The following is a 20151-nucleotide window of genomic DNA, read 5'->3' as shown; positions in this document are numbered from 1 at the left end:
TCAAGAGCAAGCCAACTTGAAGATTATTGTACTCGAGGCGTCAAGGCCGGCTTGTCCTCGCAAAGTCCAACCTCTATTCACCTCAAGGTCCGACGTCTCTCACGTTCATTGGCACATAATGTATATATGAGCATTGTCTGCTATGAGCGGTCTTGCCAATCATATATTTTAGTTAGCATCCTTTCATAGACTTTTGGAGTTCTTCAGCTTCAGATATGCTAATGATATTGAATGTGATATGCTCCTTCTGTGTGGATTGGAAGTCACCACGTCCCCACTATAACTGTCGGGCACCAGGTACCTCCCTACAAAAGAACTTGCATTATCAACGAGGCGTGCTTCAAATCAAATGAATAACTGGACATGTTTCAAAGCGCCGCCTCCGAGCTTATAGAACTATGTATGAATATACTTCCCCACGGGCTTCCAAGAAGTCTTCAAAAGGCGCGTAGCCACGAACATACTACTTACTCAGAGGTACGTGTATATATATCTCTCTCTTGAATATATAGTGTCAAGTCAGTACACTTACAACTTCCCCCTTGCAAGAAACTTCACAGGTACATTAACATATCTCGCGCGTAGATATTCCGCCACATTCTTCCCCAAGAAGTCCACGCTCGAAGTGCTGGTGGCTCCACGGTCTAACAGATTGCGAAACAAGAAATGCACCGCCCGCAAGTTGGGCAGCTCGAACCGCTCGATCTCAATCTTAGGCACACGCGACGTATCATACTCCTTCCCAAGAAGCAACTTGATGGTGTCGACCGACAGCAGGTTCCTCAGCCAGGCATACTCAACCCCTTGCCTCACCCAGAAGCCGCAATTACAGTCTGATCCTTTATCACCGGATCGTGCGTGGACGATTGTACCCAGCGGGACGTGTTGCGTCGGACCGAACTTGGCGAGATCAATTGGCAGCGCCGTCGTGGGTTGACTGGGCTGACGCTCAGGATACACATTCGTCAGCGGAGGCGGTGGGATCGTTGTGGTCTTGCCGTCGAAGTGCACAGCATGGTGGACGCGGGACTGGTCCAACAGCGTCACGTAGTATTCAAGGTAAGGTTTCGGGATGCCGAGGCGGAAATCCAAGTGGAATGTACCTCCGGGGTACGCCTGCATGATGTTATCCATGACCGGTCTCAGGAATTTTGGCGGTGCAATGTCTTCGGACTTTCTTGCCTGCGCGAAGATTCGGAAGACTACTGTCGCCGCATTCTGGCTGTCTGCGTCGAGGGCAGGGACGCCGAGAACACTGAAGGCCAAGAGCGAGAACCTGTCCGAATAAGGACTCAGAGATTTTCTTAGCTGTGCTTCTGTCATGCGCGCCTTCTCGGCCACGTCCAGACCAGTCATGAAGTACATCGCTTCCGCCTGGAAGCCTCCACGAGCGGTAATTCCTACTTTGGTGGTGGGTGGTGGAGGGAGGGCTTTGACGCCGTTGAGGGCAATTCGATCAGGGCCAATTTGTTCGAACCAGACCTCGTCCACGACAGCTGTTACATCGCTGTTGAAGTACCATGGCCCCTGGATCTCATAGAGAAGTTGTGCTGAGCAGGTATCCACTGTCACTGCTCCGCCGGTCGCTTTTTGTTTGGTGATGATCACCTTGCCGCTCTGGGATATTTCGGCAATAGGATATCCAATGTCAGCCCAACCTGCGCTTGTGCTGTCGAGTACTTTGAAGCCGCTGAAGTTCCCAGACGTGACGTAGCAGCTGCATTCAATGAGGTGACCTGCGATGAAAGCATTGGCTAGCTCGGTCAACTGGGATCTATGCCAGCCGTGGTACCAGACGGCCGCACCGATCACAGGCGAAGCATCAGCGACGCGGCCACATATGACAATTTGGGCACCTAGAGACAAAGCTTCGGCAATGCCCTGGCCGCCGAGGTATGCTTGTGCATAGATGGGTTTGAATTCCCAGCTGGACAGCACTTCGCCGGTGTAGATGTTCTTGAACGTTGACGTCCCGAGATGTAGGGCGTCCGTTATCGCTGGGAGTACTTCGTCGCCAGATATCCAAGCGACTTTGATGTTGAGTTCCTTCTCCTTGACCATACGGCACACGATCTTGTACAAGGTCTCGGTGTCAGTGTTACCGGCGTTCGCGACGACTTTGATGCCGTACTTGGCAAGATCCGACAAGGCTGGCTCAAGGGCTTCCAGAAAAGGTGCCTCGTAGGCTGGACCGGCGCCCACAAAAGGGTTCCCATTGTCTGCAGGGAGTGCACTGTTGTCAACCTTTTTCGCCGCTCCTAAGGTCATGTTCACTTCCGACATGTAATCCGATATTATAACGTCAACAGGGTCGTGCGGGAACGCCTTTGCAAACGATGCCAGCGCATGGCGACGGTCAGACGCAGAGCCAGAGGCACCTGCACAGTCAGTTGAGCACCGAACCAGAGAAAGGGACACCTGCCTGCGATTCGAATAGTTCGCAATGCCATAGTGAAAGTGAACGGCGACCAATTACTGGAACTGTCTGTCCTGTTACCTTGCAACCGAGGTTATATTGAATAGACCGAAATCTCATAGAATTGCTCAAAGGCTCTTTGGCCTTAAGAGAAGAGCTCTACATTCTGGTGCAAAGGAAATGACTCTCTGCCTTCGGACTGTCTGGTGGACGAGACAATGCACCAGTATTGAACCGAGAGGTGTTCAAGTTGGAAAAATCGCCCAACTTGATGATCCCGAGGTCTGGAGATGCTTGGCACGAGGAGAGGAGAAACTGCAAGTTCGAGTTCAGGGGACACGACATGGGGCAGCTGACAAAGAGAACCAGGACACTGCATGTCTTGCTACTTGGTAGCCGTGTTCACAGTGGGCGAGAGCAGAGCCGAAGGTGGACCTTCTCGAGCCTCGGTCAAAAGACCAAGACTCACGACTCTGGAGGAGGCTGTCGGCGGATCACACTCACGAGACGCAGACTTCGCAGGAACTTGGAGTCAGTAAAAGAAAACACGTTAAGCTCATATCAGCTCCATTCAGGACCCATTGTGTGTCTTCATATGCTCAGGTTTGTCGCATTCCGATTGTCTCAGAATCGCCTTGCCATCACCCTCAGCGCTGGGATTATCATGGCCCTCTGATCCATGTAAGACAGAAAGAAAGCCCATTCCGCCAGCTTCATCATGTTTTGCCCGGGGCTCCACCGATCCGTCCATGCTCCTGTTCCTTGCCGTTTCTGCTTCAAAGCACATGCTGGTCTCATTGGTATCATCACGTTCAACCAAAAAAGCGAATGCCATGATTGTGTTGTACACAGCCAACAGACCATTGTCGCAATAATGGTAAGGGGTCATCGCGCGATGGAAATGAAAGAACTTTTGTTGGACAGACATCCTCCCATACCGACGGTGACGCTAAAGTTCGATTGCTTTGCTTTCAATGACAAAAGAAAACGTGCTTTCCATGGACGAACGCCTGCTGTGTCGACATGTCAAAGAATCTCACTGTACTGGGTTAGTCACTTCCAACTGAACACGAGCGGGGTTTTGGACTGACCTTCATTGGCGCATAGCTGCCGTATGAGTGAGCGGGAGGCATGCCCATGGCCGGGTAGATCGGCGGAGGGGGTGCAGGGCGGTAGGGGGTGCCAGCGGGGCCGGAATTGTTCTGGCTGCGTCCCCAGCTCAGTCGGACACGGGAGTTCCCAATAGGATATCCCTGCATCTGATTGATGGCCATTTCCGCGGCGTGGCGTTGGACAAACTGAACAAAACCGCATCCTTTGCCAGGTGGAATCTTGACATAGGTGATCTCACCGAATCCCTGGAAGAAAGACCGCAACTCATCCTCCGTGACATAGCCAGACAAGCCTCCGACAAACACAGTCGTATTGTTAGGATCGGTAAACTGGTTCATGGGCTGAGGGCTCTGCTGTTGCCCGTAGTATGGCATTGGTGGACCTCCCATGGGTGGGTATCCCATTGGGCCTGGCATGCCCATGTTGGCGGCACCTCCAGCAGCCCCCATTGGCATTCCCTTGTTCTTAGGAGTGGCGGTCGAGATACGCATAGGACGATTGCCGCAATACACGCCTTGCATCTCGGTGAGAGCGCGTTGCTGATCGCCTTCGTCCGAAAAGCGAACGAATCCGTAGCCGCGAGACATGCCAGAAAGAGGATCGGTCATGATTTTGGCCGACTTGCACGAAGGGAAGCGGCTTTGGAAGAGGGAGACGAGGACGTATTCGTTCACCTCGGGGCCCAGATCACCGACAAAGATGGAGTATTCGGGACCACGGTCATCGCGTCGATCGGCCAAACCACCTCCAGTAGCCCAGTTGAGCTTGAAGGGGCGGGTGGAGTTTGGCATGGGCTGACCACTGAGCTGAAGAGCCTTGGCGGCGGCCTGAGGGGACGAAAAGTCGACAAAGCAATAACCAGCGTTACTACTACCATGAGTTCAGAGACGTGAAGGAGAGTGTGGTTTTTATCACCTACCCTGAAAACTTGTCACGGATCATCTTGACGCTGACCTGTTCGCCCATTTGGAACCAAAGGTTGCGCACAAAGTTCTCGTCAATCCATGGTTCAAGCTCACCCATCCTGCCGATCTAAGTCAGCCGGAGCAACAGAGAAGCATACCTCAGGTCTGGACTCACCAAAGAGTGGTCTTTTGTTCACCTCCAGGACCTGGCTGAGGCGGTGCGTTGACGTTCACATCGGGATTCTGGAAGGCCATTTGCTGCTGACCAGTCGGATCGGTTGGCTGGCCTGGAGCAGCGCCATCCTGGGGAGGAACTTGACCCGGCACAGCCTCTTGCTGGGCGTTCGGGAATTGGCCGTACTCGAAAGACATGCTGAGAGATTGGTAAACGAGAAGGACAGGCTTGCAAAGCTTCGGTGCGACTCTGCGGAGATGAGTCAGATTCTGGACGCTGCTGCAGGCGGTTGGGTCGTTGCTCTTGAAGGCCTGTGATGGATTTCTCTTGTGGAATGTGACGTACCGAAGATAGGTTGAATAAAAGTTCTCTCACGAAGAACTTGTTGGGAGGGAAGAACTGAAGGATTATGGTGATTTTACTTTCAGTACTCAACCAACTTTTGTCGCGAAAGAATATCCGAATGGTGAAGTGTCTGTAACGGCTGCAAGGCACAACAATAGCAAAGGGATTCGGAGAATCGAAAGTGTTATTGAAGTCTAAGGTAGAGAGTGTTAGCGCAGGTGCTTCACTTCCAGGATGGGCTGTGGGCATGTGAAAAGAGCCAGCCTGGCAGCCGGATGACTGCAATCCAAAGGTGTCCCCAGCTGGCCCATTGCATTCTTCGGAAGTGCAGGCCTCCCTTGAGGAGCGTTGTTCTCTTCCTCCTGCATGCGTTCCGGTACGGTCGGGTTGGACGTATTCCGGTCGCAATATAGCCACGCTCTTTTGATTCCTCCGCAACGAGAAAACTTGGACGCCTCTGTTGTATACTCGCAGCAGTCACCATGTTCCACCTCTTCGATTCGCGCCGCAGGTTACAGATGTAGGGTGAACGAGGAAGAGTTTTCGCACATACCGGATCAAATGCGCAGTGGTTAGATGGGGCCAAATGATAGCCAAAGCCACAGATCAGACCGCAAAGTCGAGCAACTCCGAGAAGCAGGGCGCCAATTTGGAAGTAAAGCAGGAAAGCAAGTAGCACTGCAAGACTAAGAGGACGCGCAGAGAACAAGCGAGGTCACAATATGAGAAGAGTCGTGGGAGAAAGAAGAGAAGAGGAAGAAGAGGGATGGGGCGGGAGAGCGGGAGGGAATAGCACTAAGAAAAGAGGCCGTGAGTGGGAGCAGTGGTGGTGGCAGGTAGTGAGTGAGGTAAGGCGAGCTCAGTAAGGTTTTTGGGCATGGCAGTGGGATGATGGAGAACTCGAGGGTAAGAGGGTAAGAGGGTGCGGGCGCCCGAGTGCGGCCTGCCACTCACTGGCAGGCCAAGGGCAAAGGCGAAGGTTACTGCTACAAGATGCTTATTATTACGGAGTTTAGATGCTAGAGAGACACACGGACACGGGAAGCCAGATGGGCGCTGCAAGGTGATTCGATGGATGGAGGCTTCCCTAGGCCTTGCTGGAGTCACCGGTGGCTCTGAGGGCCTGTTAAGTGGGATGGAGACTACGACGACATCTCTGGCACTGACTGGCAGCTGGAATGGACAGCCATCAAAACAACATAGTACACCAGTTGCGTCCAAACTGCGCCAGTGTCTGTCTTTTCGTGCCCATTGCAATAGTGCGATCCCATCATTACTGTTGTCTGGCAGGACATGAAGAACTGAATAGTAGTAGTAGCATGAAGAGGTCCGTTGGCGGTTCCGGACGGTAGTAATCAGACCAATCGAGATATCTATCGGTGCGGCCGCAGGCAAGGCGCAGGCAGCAGTGCATCCAGCTTATAGGCACCTCCAGGCAGCATCAGAGTTCGCAGGAGCCGGAACTGTAAACTGCGCTCTTCCAAGTTTCTCATTGTTTCCTTCCTCACAAACCATAGCATTCCTGTATTGCTTCGAACCGAGTCTCTGTTGCTGAATCCTCGCACCCTTGATACCGACGTGCAAACTACAGCTTTACAGCGCAAATCGAAGATCCGATATTGGACACGCGAACCGAACTATCATCCCTCCCTTTCTGATCTGCAAAGTACGCAGGAGTACACTAACGAAAAGCCTCCCACCGGCTGCCTGTCGTGCATTGCAGCCTGAGCTCTTTACACGATGCCCAGCTCGGCTCTACATGTTCAGGGTTGTCAGGTCAGACAATAGACTCCTAGCTGTCCTAGCTGTCCTAGCGTGATAGCTCGCGGACTGCAAACGATCTTCTATGCCACGACGATCACGCTTTGTCAAGTCCGATGTGTTCCTGCTTCAACTCGAATGCTTCTGACCAGACTCTTGCCCATCATCCACCCTTGGCACTCCAGCCAGCTTCGAGGGGAAGAAAAAGATGGTCACTGGTGCTGCAGAAGATCAGGATTACATCCACACAAGCTGAGGCTTCTTCGATGCAGGGTTTTGTCTGCATGTCCACGGCCCCTGACTGACTAGGCTAGGCACATACTTAGCTTCAACAATCGAATGCCTGACACCTGTCGTTCCGCTTTGAGCATCCTCTGAGTTCCACGAACATAACGAAAAAGAAGGCCAACCTGGCTACAACTGGTCTTGATGAGATGCGCGCAGTAAGAGAGACAAGCCAATCGCTGGAAGAACCCCGGTTGGTGAGATGACCTGCATAATAATAGCCGGCCCTCCAATTCTCATCAACCAACTGCTCCCAACGGGTTTGATCGACCTTCCGGCGGTCTCGCCTATCTCGCGGACCCCTTTTGGCCTGCTGCAACCCCTGCAGTGCGCGCAAAAAGAAACAACGCCGCCAACGGATCATAGTGAAAAAGCTGGGGAAACGGCGGATGTATGCACCTAGTAATCGAGATTCTTTCTGGCATATCAATATGCGGTTCAAGGATACACTGCATCGTCAAGCGCACGCGGAATGCGTAGCCTGTAGCACGGCATCACCATTCATGATTGATTGCGGCCCAAGCATGACTCGGAATCGGCACCCTAGCTATGATTCCGCGGCGTGGAGTGCCAGTCAGTGTCAGTGTGGTTACGTATAGGTTTCGGTGGGTCAAATTCTTTAGCTGACATACCCGCGCCGCGATGTGGCTCTAGCAGACAGTCGCATGGTTTGAAAAGGTGGTGACCTGGGAGCCATCTTTGAGATGAAGGAGACTTCCGCGGCTGGCCCAAGCTCCCAGTCATCACTCAGCCTGCAATTCCTCTACGATACACGCATACAAAGCACCAAAGTACGTACCTGCAGACCATTCTTCATCACGAATCCTCTGGAAACTTGCACGGCACGGTGAGGTGAGTCGAGTCGCCCACGGGGACATCAGTCCACTTGATCCATCCTGCTGGGATATGATGCAAGACATCATCATCCTCCCCCTCCACTACTGCCCACTGCGATGCCCAACGCCCAGCTGCACCCAGATCGGTCTTTTTGTGCTTGGCAGTCCATCCCGATATGGGTGGCTGCGTCGGTGGCTTTCCCAAGCGCGTCTTATGCGACGCGTCCCTCGCTCCTCTGCGGATCTACGTGAACTGTGTCGAGGCTTCCACGGATGCAGAATGAGGCTGCTCTGGACCCTCAGGTGGCTGATCCAACTCGGTACGGTGCAAAATCAACAGCTTGCAAGGTCCAGCTGCAAGACAATACACGTTATACACTGTGCAGGGAGAAAAACTACCTACCTACTAGGGACCTCAGTTGCCAGCATTACTTTCCGAAGCGGTAACTTTGAGAGATGGCGTTTCTCTCATTTGGACTTTGCTGCCTAGGTAGGTATCTATCTACCAGCAACTGCCAGTCAAGCTGTTTCAGCAGTACGTGATGTGTCCATTGTCTCAGCCGTATGCTCCCATACTTGTAATCCAGCTGTTGCTATGCTATCTCCAGGTAGCCCTGCCCGCTCAAGAACGAGATCATCATCACCATAGCTATCCTGCCTCAGGCCAGGCTCGCATTCTCCCGATTCACCCGATGCCCCTTGTGAAAGTGACCTCCATTGCTCAATGCTTAGCTTCATCAGTTTCCGTCATTGTCATCAATGGTTCCCGGACTGTCACTCGATTTTGCCCATGCAATAAGTGACCGATGGTGGACCACGAGAAAAACCATTCCCATTCCGTTCCCTTAAAATCGGTTATGTGCTGCAGCAGTTGCAATAATGTGCAATTCCCTGCAATGTCGTCCCATTTCATACTGTGATGGAGAAGAGAAAGTCGCTGTTCCCTAGCATGAAGCCTTGTTGTGCTTCTGTCCACCGAGTAATTTTGCAGCTTGCTATCCCGCCATGTTTCGCCCAGCGCCGTTTTCTCCATTTTGCGTCGAAGAAGAGTGAATCGCAGAAGAAGCGTGTGAAGACGTCTCGTCTGCTCTGCATTGAGCTGCCGCCTAATAACGCCTCTGAAGGAGAATTGCGCGAGTTGTGATGTAACCGAAGAACGGAACGATGCCCAAGCAAAGAACAGACGAAAAGAGTAGGAACTGAAGTCGGCCGCCGACCGAGCAAGGTGTCTGTTAATACAAGAATGAACCGCGAATGAAGAGAATGCCGCTTGCTTTGTTTTTTAGATTTGAAGAATTTTCCGGGTTGTTTTTGGTGATGTTTTCGTTTTAGGGCCGTCGACATTGCTCAATGTCATCAGTCAGAGTGCCGCCGGGCTTCGGGCTGAGTTGAGGTTGAGGCATAGTAGATAGGAAAACTGAAAAGGGGGAGTTGAACGAGCCGTCTTGCAGTACTTGTGGATAACTGCGCTTGGAGGCATGCATGGTACAAACTCTCTTCCGGTTCAGCCCAGAGACTAGATCAGATTCCACGAGAGAAATCGGGAAGCTGGCGATCAGTGGGTTGCCAGCGCGTCTCGCGAGTGAGGTAGCGCACGTCGACGAATCTCTTGTTCTTGGTGCCGATCTTCTTCAACCATGCTTCTTCCTCGAAGCCGAACGATTCGAGCCACTCCTTCAACCAGACGGAATAGTCGTCCTCGCGATCATTGAGTCTGGCTTCCTTGGAGAAATCCTTCTCCCTGGTCGATGAGGGCACCGACTGATTGGGATTTCCATGTCCATCCTCGCTGTCATCCCCTCGGTGCCAGTTGCGCAGGACACGACCGGCGTGTTCCATACGGTAGACCTGTGCTGGTGTATAGGGATGATTGTACGAACGGACTTGGAAGATGATCTTGTGCAGATCCCGCCCGCCGCCGCCGGTGTACAAGTGTTGGATCTCTGGTGCGACGTGGAAGCTGTAGCCGCCCTGTCGCATGTACCCACGATCGGTCGCGTCGAGCAGGGCATCCATCAGACATCGGCCAATGCCGCGTTTGCGGAAATCATGAGCGACGTAGACTTCGAGTTCGGCCGTGATTGCTTCGACGTAGTCGGTCGCTGACCAGTCCGTGGCAGACGCCCAGCCGACCACGTTTTCGTCTTTGACTACCGCACTGTAGTTGGGATCGATGTTCTGGATCGGATGGTTTGGGTTCACTCGACGGCGTGGTGGCTTTCTGCGAGCGTTCTTACGGTTGCGCTCCACTGCGACGATGATCGGTAGACGGGCAGAAATGGACGTTTCATGACGCGCCGCCATGTCCTGTTCGTCGATCTCTGCAAGTTCGCTGGTTCTTACGCTGTTGGAAACATTCCAGTTGTAGATTCGGGTCATGCCGGCAAAGTCTGATGTGACAGCGGGGCGAAGATAGACATTTGACTTGACGGGGGCAACTTTTGGTACCGGCTGGGGAGGTTCTGGCTCTTCCGCTGGAAGGTCATGTTTCTGTTCCAGTTCCACTTCCTGTTCCTGTTCCTGTTCCTGTTCCGGCTCCGGCTCCGGTTCCGGTTCCTGCTGCACCGGTATCGGTTGTCGAGCTTCAGCCTCCATCTTGCTGCGTGCCAAGTACATCATTCGCTTGTCAACAAACATTTGAGCGGTCTCCTCCTTGAAATTGCGGTTCATCTGGTCTTTGAGATCAAGCTTGGCTTCAGCCTCAAAGTCAGCCGGCTCGATCGGGTCAAGCAAGACCTCTCCTGGCAGTCTTCTTGGGAAATGTTCCTTGTCAGCGGGGTCGATCAGTGAATCTTTTCGCACGAAGCTAATTCCGTCCGCGTGATTGTCAAGGTTGCAGACGGCCTCGGTAGGAAGGATCCCGAAGCCAAGATGCGGCGACTCTTGAGCTTTGTCAGGTTTTAGTGATGCGGCCACATTGCGCATTGTCCGGACCGCGATATCTCGAAGCCAGGCGTCGAAGCCGCTGATGTACGCAGAAGTGTTGTTGTGGAATCGTGGTCGGAGTTCCCACTCAACTGGAGGTGGCTGCATGTTCCCATCCCAACCTCGGAGACTTGATTCCTCAATAGGTGGCTCTTGACTGTGGATGAGTCGGCCAAAATCTCCACCCATAGGCTGGAGGGAATCAACGTCGCTGCTTGGACCTCCAGACTCCTCTACGTTGCTGTCCGGCTTGACAATTGGCGGCTTCAGCTCCGTAGCAATTGCCCACCCACGATCGCTTGCCATGGCTAGAATGGCTTCATCGGCTGCCTTTTCTGCATGAGCCTTCGAAGTGACCACAGAGTCACCGTTAGGCCGATGAAGAGCTGCACGAGCGTCTGATCTGGCCTGTAGATTGTTGGTGGCTTGCACTGCACCTAGAGCAACTCCTCTATGCTGTGACTGGCGGTGGTCTGAAATGTGATCTTGCCCAAGCCCTGCTTCCAGGGCTGTTGGAAATGGTTCCACCTGGTCGAGCCCGGTGGGAGGAAGTGGTTGACGGAGGAAATCGAGTGCAACAAGACCTGTGATGATGGGCTCGCCCTTCGCCTGTCGTCTCAAGCGGAGACCAATCGCACGGGTCGCATCTGACTGAAGCCGGGCAATGACCTGTTCGGGAGTCTCACCTTCCCTCTTCAATGTATCGTATGTAGCAGGTCTGGGTTTTGTCTCGCCGCCTTTCCCTATTGCGCGTGCACCTGTAACCATAGCCCTCCCAGATTGAAGGCCTGAACCGAGGTTGTCGATCTGCGAAGATCCAACTTTTGGTTCGAACTGCTTCTGCTTCCCAGACGCGTGACTTCCCGAGAGGCGCCGCGCTGAATGAGCTTCCTGGCCATTCATTCCATCTCCTTTCAATCCATGCGCTCGTGTTTGAGTAGGAAATGGTGGGGAGGGTTCGTGCTTGGTGACACTTTGGTGAGATATGTCCCGTGGGTATGCTGGCCTAATAGAGCCGAGTTTGGCGTCTTTAAGGCTTCCCTTACTGGCCATAATTGTGTCGTTGGTGGGAATGGTTCGGCTTTTTGCAGGATCGGGTGGATGGCTCGAACTTCGGACTTGAGTATGTTTCTGAGATGAATAGCTTGCCCCAGGATGTCCATAGGCATATGGGTTGAACCCGGTACCTTTGCTAGTGCACTGAGTTGTTGCTCCTGTTGATACCTGGCTGGTTGTGGACATGTCAGGCATTGTCTTGTCGTGTGAAGTGCTCACCAGATTTCCAGGCTCATTTGACACATGAGAGGAAGAAAGAGCACTGTGAGCCGGGATTGTTTGCTTGTTGACTTCACTCTCAGTTGAGGAACCACTGCGCAGTGTTGTCTGATAACGTGGCTGTCTCGGAGGGTTCAAGGTCCAGGTTGGATGGGATGATGAAATTTGCGGGTTTGATGCCAGACGATGATCTCCAGAAGTCCCAGTAGGCTTCGCTTTGGTTGTAGGCCAACCATAGGCTTTTGGGTCAAAGGCAGGCATGTTGGGTCCTGGTGATGACTGTGAAAGAGAAAGGGTCAGAGCGCGGCCGGGAGATAAATATTTTGGAAGAAGGGCTTCACCTCTCGCGAGCGCCCTCTAAAGCGTTTCCTTGGCGAGAAACTGTCACTATCATGTGAAGACCATCGCCGTGAGAGTGAAGTCAGTCCTGAATAGGATGCCCGCCGAGTAGAGCCGCTTTGATCCATAGTAGTGGCCGTCGATCAGCTTTCGGGCTGCCGCCTGATTTAGATTCGATTGCCAGGCACTTGAGCAGCCAATATTTCTGCGTAACTGGTACCATCAACCGTTTAGAAGATTGCGCTATGAGGAGATACTGGTTGGGAACAGGGAACGACAGAACGTTGAGTATCAGCTGCCATATTACCATGCTGGTCGGCCAGAGGAGTAAGGTCCAAGGACCAACAGGATTAGTGAATCTATAACAGCATGAAACAACATCAACGGTGCAAAGTCAAGTGAGTGGCAAGGGCAGGAATACAGCAGATCAGAACATGAACGCAGAAATGGTAGCGACAAGCATTTCGATGGGAGAGTCTTTGGAACGTCTTCATGATCAGGTAGGAATGAATGTAGTTCTACGGTTCGGCCATGAAACGCTGTGCTCGACGTTGGTTTATCCTTGTCGGGTGACTCCAGTCGCCGCTTTATTCATTTACTGTACTATTTCGCTTAGTCTCCTTTATCAGGCACGGTGGCATGTTGATCATTATCGTGCTACTAAGTATGTACATAGTACTAGAAATCACACTTGCTGAGGATTAGAGAAGTAAGAATGATCCTAGAGCGTGCCAGGCAAACACAACATTCCAGCCCCTACGACCTCTCGAATGGCTAAACATCAGAGTCTACTATCATCGTCCTGATCGGCCCTCAAGTCCGACAGAGCAAGCCTGCCAAATGCTTCCACGCCTTGCACCACCCTAGACCACCATGCTTTCCATCCTTCGCAAGGCCCGTCTGAAGGACAAAGAGATGCGGATTCTGATGCTGTAGGAGAGAGATTCTAGATGGTGGCCTTAGGAAGCACTGATCAAAATCCAGGGGACTTGATAATGCCGGAAAGACTACCATAGTCAAGAAGATTATGAATGAAGATATCAACACCGTCAGTCCAACGCTGGGCTTCATCATCAAAACGATTGATTTTCGCGGGTGAGGTGAATGGTCCAGGGTGATCGTTCAGCGATACTAAGCATCGTTCTGCAGCTACAAGCTCAACATTTGGGACGTTGGAGGCCAAAAGACAATAAGATCATATTGGCGCAACTATTTTGAGAAGACAGATGCGTTGATCTGGGTGGTGGATGCGACAGACCGTCTGCGAATCGACGACTGCAAGGCGGAGCTCAGAGGGTTGCTGGTAGAAGAAGTATGTGGAATTCTCTCGCAGAGTGATGCTGCTGACATGTACCAAGCGTCTGGCTGGCGCGAGCCTGCTAGTCTTTCTGAACAAGATCGATGTAAACGGGAGCATGGACGTGGAGGAAGTCACTCGGGCGCTGGAACTCGACAGGATCCTGACACATCACTGGGTAGTTGTCCCCTGTAGCGCCATCACCGGCGAGAATCTGGAGAAAGGGCTGGACTGGGTGGTTCAAGATGCAAAGGACCGACTCTTTCTGTATTGAGCATGATCTTTATAAACTGTGAATTGAAGAAATCGAATCCGCAGCAAATATGGTGGAAGAGTAAACAACGTTTCTCTGGGGCGAGGACACGAAACAAGCGCCGTCTGAAGCAGCCACATGGGTCCCTTGCAACACACAGGCCGCAAATTGGCCGTAGACGGGCTGGGCGGCAGCGCCAACAGGAGAGGAGACCGCAGGGTCGGCCCTACCGTAGGCATTTGATGTCGCTTAAAAAATAGAAGGGGGACAAGAGAGACGCAGATGGAATAGAAGACGACAACGAGGTAGATCTCGAAGTTGGAAGCGCAGCGCAGTTTGATCTTGCAAGAATTTGAACTGCAGCTGCCCTGCACTGCAGCTGCGGCAAGACGCGCCCACCCGCCTTTGCCTCTCGCAACCGGCAAATCCACACTACTACGTACAAACAACATCAACAAACGAGAGTCTCCGAGCAAAACCCAACAGAAAACACCCACAACAATCCCCGAATCCTTGTTGTGCCACTCCAGCCCAGGGCTTCCTGTAGCTTCGGTCACGACAATTGTATTCCCTTCCTTTTCCACCTCTACCCGTGCCGTGCCTATTCAACCTGCGCTGGTCGTTCCCTAGAGTCTCGAAATAGCAATTGCCCGGGGCGATGACTGCGCCATAGACAACTCACCTTTTTATGCGGACTTGCTACGGACGGACGCCGCTTTCCCCGCGAGTTTGACCATGGACGCGTCTAATGATGGCTCGGAGTCTGTGGACCAGTTCCTTGCTCGCATTGCCAGCTTGAACTCCAAGCAGGGGCTCGAGGAAGCCGAACGATCAAGGAAGATGGAAGAGGAAATGCTGCAGGCCAGAAAGGAGAGACAAGCAAGAAGAGCAGGTGTGTTGACGACCTTCGGTCGCATTGAGACATGATCAAACGAGCCTGACCTTCACAGAACGGGCGCGGTCGCTCTCCCCCTCCAAAACCGGACCTGCGCCATCGCTTCGACGCGTAGGAGAAGTCACCCCCAAACACATTCAAGGGATCGAACCTCCTGTCGCCCTCACCCCTCCTCTGAAGTCTCGAACACTAGGCCGATCCGGCTCAATGTCCCCAAAGCTAGCTCGACCGCCATTATCTGATCTCGACTTTTCACGCCCACCACCACCTGCACAGCTTGATGACAAGCCTGCAATGCCTAGTCCTCCCGCAAACGCAGCAGCTTTGTCTAGAAGTGGGACTCTATCCTGGAATCAGAGACCATCACCGAGAGGTAGTGGCTCAATAAGGTCACGTCCCCAGTCTGTTGCCTCGATTCCCGACGCAAGCGCGACCTTTGGCACCACTACGCAGAAAAATGCGGAGGAGATATCGCGACAAGACATTGCTGCCTCACTGGGAGCAAAAGATCCGTCATGGTTCCGCCAGACGTCGGATCGCGGTGCTGGCTCGGCCGCTTACCGCAAGAATGAAAGTGAGGTAGAATCGCCCGCCTTTACAAGTCGAAGCATGAAACTCCCCGGCTTGTCTGAGGACACAGCTCCAGCCATCGAGCATGAGAGGACGAAGACGGAGATAGCTACGCCGCCAGCATCGCCCTCGAAGCATATCTCTACTCCGGTTTCCGACCACAAACGAACTTCCAACTTCGAGACCAGAGGAAGGCCTAGACCGGTCTCCTTAGTATCCGAGACGCCCTCCAGGTCTCCTGCCCTGGATTTGCCAACCTTCAAGCCATTTGAGCTCAATACATCATTCGACCTAGATACGCCGGGACTTGGGCGAACTTCCAGCATCTTGTCTTCCCCTGGACGACCTCCGTCTCCAACCAAAGGACTAGGTGGCTTCGTGCAGAGTGCGATGATGAAGAGGTCGGATAGTGTGAATAAGAGATGGAGTGTGCAGGCGAATGCTGGACTGAAGCGCGGGGATTCCGTAGCCTCTCCCCGGCCTACGCACCTCTCTGGCACAGCTGATTTCAGCCCGGGGCATAGCCGCAACTCCTCCAAGGACGCAAGAGTGATCCGGGATGGATACTCGTCTCCATTATCAGGTTCCCGGCCTGTTTCCAGCCATGGCGCTGACATTGTGCCTCTCACCCGAGGTCGCCCTCTCCCACAACCACAAGATGAGTTGGCGCCATCGCCCAAAGCACAGACGGAAGTCGAACAACGTGAGCGTGCAGAAATGATGGGTTCAATTGAGCAACAACCAAGCGTGCGGACAACAACTCCACCTCCTGTAGAGTCGCCTTTGGCTCGCAGCCCGTCCAAGACCATGGACCCGCGCCGTTGGAGCCCAACGAAGGCCAGCTGGCTGGAAAGTGCATTGAACAAACCAGAGTCGCCCAGGTTCGCTCCAGCCAAGGTCGAGACGCCGGCCTGGAAGCTAAACATGCAACGCTCCAAGATTGAAGAAGAATCCCGGTCCTCTGCTGCCGTCGGGGTTGCTAGTACGAATTCCTATCTGGCTGACGAGCGTGTCAGTTCGCCATCGACGGCCTCACCTCAGACAAGAACTGAGAAGCCCCTTGATACGCCTTCTGCCAAGCCTGTTCCAGGCAAGATTGCTTTGCCGAAAGCAGCTCCCGAGCCAGCCCTCCCGCACCCCAAAGGATCCGCACCATTGACGAAGGAAGCCGCCTCGAAGAAGGAAGCGAGGCCTGTGGTCCCTTCAAAACGTAACATCACACCAGCACGACAGGATCTGCCCTCCAGCGGGCAAATCGAGGCGGAGCCTCGGGAAAAATCCCAAGTCTCAGCAGACCACGGTCAGACATCAGAGGTCAAGCCGCCCGTTGTGAAGCCCAAACCCCAGACACCTCCGAAGACCGACTTCAGAGCCAACTTAAAGCCACGTCAAGCGCCCTCGACGGCGAGTAATGACAGCGAGCCGGAGTTCAAGGCGGTGTTCAGCAAGCTGAAACGAACCCAGACTCAACATTACGTGGCTCCTGATGTGCTGAAAGACAATATCACAAAAGGTAAATCGGCGCTGAATGTCACAGCAGGCCCGCAAAAGACTACACATGTCAACGAGTTCAAAGAGAGCATTGTGCAGAAGAAGGAAGCCATGAAAGCCGGTGGCACTGCTACAACCAAGCGACCTGAATCGACAGATTATAAGGCCAAGTCCGCCGAGGCTGTTCCTGAAGCTTTGGCGCGTCGGATGACATTGCATAGGACAGTCCCTTCAAGTGAGAAGGTGGAACTCAAGAAAGCTGTTGAGGACCATGTAGTGTCGTCGACGTCTGCACAGGTGTCTCCAACCCGGCCCGAAAAACCCACCTCATTGGTGATTGATAGCACATTACCATCCGGAGCAATATCTGTCATGGCAAACAAGCCTCGATCCTTTGACGTCAAGAAGTCGGAGATCAGTTCTGCCGCAGCAAACCCCGAACAAACTGCGTCAACTATTGAGAAGGTTGCTATCGGTCAAGCCCCAGAGATGACCACTAGACAGGGCACTTCGGACCCGGCTCCAGAGTCAAGTTCGAAAGTGAAAATCCCGGAAACTAGCAAGATCGCAGCTCGGCTCAATCCGGCGCTTGCAGGTTTGCTTTCTCGAACCGGTGGCTCCAAATTGCCGGCCGATTCTTCATCGTCTGAAAAGGGTTCACTGACGGTCGTGGATAGTCGGCAGAATTCCCGTCAAGATGCAGGCCGAGAGTCAGCAGAATTAACGCATATAACAAAGGCACGAGCCAGAGGTCCTAAGAGACGTGCCCCCAAGTCCAGCACTTCGAAGGAGTCCAGCACTTCGAAGGAGGTACCAGGCAAGGAGGTTACTGCAGCGGCTTCTCAAGACAAGTCTGAGGTGACCTCAATCACGCCTCCTACAGGGCTAAAGTCTTCACCAGCAGCTAGATCAGTGTTTCCGGACAACCTGCCTTTACGTCCACTTCGAGGCGCTACCGTTCCCACAGTACCAGCCAGCGAGGCAGAGGAGAAAACGGAGCAGAAGCCAGCGCTAGTGTCTCCAACAGTTTCACCAACTGTCATGTCAACCACGCCACGAGCACAACTGATAAACTCTTTCGTAAGGCCCGATGCACGCTCGTCCGCAAGAACCAATCTCGTGCAAGAGCATGATTCGACCTTCAGAGCAAAACCGCCGGTAGCCAAGAAATCTACGGAGCTTCGAAAGGTCTCCAGTCCAAGTGTTGCTCCGAGGCCCAACGAAAAGGCAACGCCCGTCAAACCAATCACTCCCAAGAAGTTTGACGTCCTGACCGATCAGCCAACATCTGTTTCATCCCCTCCGGAATCTGATGGGGAGAGGAAGGTGAATCCCATCAGTCCGCCACTTTCCACTGCGTTGCCATTGACTCCGAGCAAGTCCAAACTTAACACACCAAAACCTTCGAAGCCGTCTTTTGACAACACCGCAAAATCCACATCTACTACTGCGTCCAGTAAAGCGAGTGGACTGGGTCTCAAGTTCGACTCCCCAAAGAGACCTGGCACTAAGCCCGAGCTCACACCGCCACCTGAACGAGATGTTGCCGCTGCTCGAATTGCTGTGTCTTCCAGAGGGACTATGTCGCCTACGAAATCCACTTCTACATTGAGGCCCCAGATCGAAAATTTCTTCGGCGTTCTACCACGAGCAAGTGAAAGGGGCGAGTTTGACACGCAAGCTTTCTTGGCTTCTCAACAGAGGGCTGCCGAAAAGAAGGCAACGCTCGACAACCAGATTTGGGAGGTGACAGGCGATGGTAAGAGAAGTGCGATGCCACCTCAGCAGGAGCATATCCTTTTTGAAGAGTGCATGTACCTTTGTGTGCATTCCATGCAGTCGCCGAATGGCTCGAAGCTCGTGGATGTGTACTTGTGGTGCGGAGATGAAGTTCCCGCGGCGGCCATCGAGGATGCTCAGCTATTTTGCAGGAAGGTCGCTCGGGACAACAACTCCAAGTTGCAGGTTGTGAGACAGGGCAAAGAGAGCTCCGAATTTTTCCAGGCACTCGGGGGCATTGTCATCACCCGCCGAAACAAATCGTCCGCTTTATACATGCTTTGTGGTAGACGGCATCTTGGGCATGTGGCATTTGACGAGGTCGACCTGTCTCCATCTAGCCTCTGTTCGGGCTTACCTTTCTTGATATCCGCCAAATTTGGGAAGCTGTATCTCTGGAAAGGGGCTGGCAGTGATCCCGAAGATGTTGGTTGTGCGAGGCTGATAGGCATGGACTTAGGTCTGACAGGAGAGATCGAGGAAATCTCGGAAGGAGAGGAGCCTGCAAGCTTCTGGGAATCTTTTCCTTCCCGGGCAGCGAGGCGGGCTGCACCGCAAGGAGAGAAGAATGTTGCACCATTCCGGGGCCGTCCATCAAAGTTGTATCGGGTGGAGCATGACAGACCCAAGTTATCTGGAGGGTTCTGGGGATTGAGATCCTCATCGCCTCCGAAGCAACCAACCAGAGCATTGGTCGAAGAAATTGTCCCCTTCACACAGAATGACCTGGACCCCAATCACATTCACATCCTGGACACCTATGGCGAGCTTTATGTGTAAGTGCACTTTTCCCACACCTGAGTATTCGGTTATACTGATAGTGCTCGTGTGTCAGGCTCGTTGGCCCTTCAGCCAGGAAACCTGCCGAGTTCGTGAGTGCGGTTCAGATTGCCCAGGAGATAGCCGTGCTCTCACCTTCAGTGCAGGACAGGCCTGTGTTGCCATCTTGCTATGTTGCCATTGGTGAACCTCCCCAGCACATAAGATACGTCTTCCGGAAATGGATCCCCCCAAGAGAGTCTCCTTCTCCAGGACAACAACTGTGTGTAAGAGTGGAAGAAGTGATGCAGGAGCTAGGGATGACATTGTGATTGAATGACATGGTGTAATGCGGTGGCGGGCCATTGCTTCGTTTTCTTCAGCGCGCTTTTCGAGCGAACCTGCGCATTCCTGTCACCTTCAATGGTATATTCTTGCACACCAGGCTTTTATGAAAAAAGTTGGCCACGGATGACCTCGTTGATCAGAGGAGGTGGAGCATTTGAAAGACTGGCTGTGCATTTGCTGGAGTTGACACGACGATTGTCAGCGTGGTAGATGATGCTGCCGCTGCTCCTTCGCACGAAATAAGATGATCTTGCGATGAAGCTACATAGGCAAGTCATCGGATAAGACCATTTTGACAGTTGAAATACAAATACTGTAATCTCAGCTGGCCACTGAATTGTATTCCCTGGAGAGACTCTGTTGCTGCCTCCGACGTGAGACGTT

The 20151-nt window shown here is 53.0% G+C and overlaps 5 protein-coding genes across 5 annotated transcripts; 2 read left to right on the top strand and 3 right to left on the bottom strand.

Annotated features, from left to right (window-relative positions):
* Nucleotides 1-528: 528 nt before the first annotated feature.
* Nucleotides 529-2283, bottom strand: A1O1_02456 (uncharacterized protein; the record flags this gene model as incomplete). Its single annotated transcript, XM_007723367.1, has 1 exon — nt 529-2283. The coding sequence occupies one exon, from the start codon at nt 2281-2283 to the stop codon at nt 529-531; it is 1755 nt and encodes a 584-aa protein (XP_007721557.1).
* Nucleotides 2284-3465: 1182 nt separating this feature from the next.
* On the bottom strand, nt 3466-4806 carry A1O1_02455 (uncharacterized protein; the record flags this gene model as incomplete). Its single annotated transcript, XM_007723366.1, has 3 exons — nt 3466-4399; nt 4449-4553; nt 4610-4806. 3 exons carry the CDS (start codon nt 4804-4806, stop codon nt 3466-3468), a joined length of 1236 nt encoding a protein of 411 aa, XP_007721556.1.
* A 4551-nt stretch (nt 4807-9357) lies between these two features.
* On the bottom strand, nt 9358-12297 carry A1O1_02454 (uncharacterized protein; the record flags this gene model as incomplete). Its single annotated transcript, XM_007723365.1, has 1 exon — nt 9358-12297. One exon carries the CDS (start codon nt 12295-12297, stop codon nt 9358-9360), a length of 2940 nt encoding a protein of 979 aa, XP_007721555.1.
* A 951-nt stretch (nt 12298-13248) lies between these two features.
* On the top strand, nt 13249-13946 carry A1O1_02453 (ADP-ribosylation factor-like protein 2; the record flags this gene model as incomplete). The annotated part of the gene is made up of 4 exons (XM_007723364.1): nt 13249-13307; nt 13360-13470; nt 13525-13687; nt 13734-13946. The coding sequence occupies 4 exons, from the start codon at nt 13249-13251 to the stop codon at nt 13944-13946; spliced, it is 546 nt and encodes a 181-aa protein (XP_007721554.1).
* Nucleotides 13947-14660: 714 nt separating this feature from the next.
* On the top strand, nt 14661-19751 carry A1O1_02452 (uncharacterized protein; the record flags this gene model as incomplete). The annotated part of the gene is made up of 3 exons (XM_007723363.1): nt 14661-14817; nt 14876-19436; nt 19496-19751. The coding sequence occupies 3 exons, from the start codon at nt 14661-14663 to the stop codon at nt 19749-19751; spliced, it is 4974 nt and encodes a 1657-aa protein (XP_007721553.1).
* Between the last annotated feature and the right edge of the window lie 400 nt (nt 19752-20151).

This window comes from Capronia coronata (assembly GCF_000585585.1).
Source record: "Capronia coronata CBS 617.96 chromosome Unknown acBCG-supercont1.2, whole genome shotgun sequence".
Classification (NCBI taxonomy): domain Eukaryota; kingdom Fungi; phylum Ascomycota; class Eurotiomycetes; order Chaetothyriales; family Herpotrichiellaceae; genus Capronia; species Capronia coronata.
This window is presented reverse-complemented; position numbering and strand designations above follow the sequence as displayed.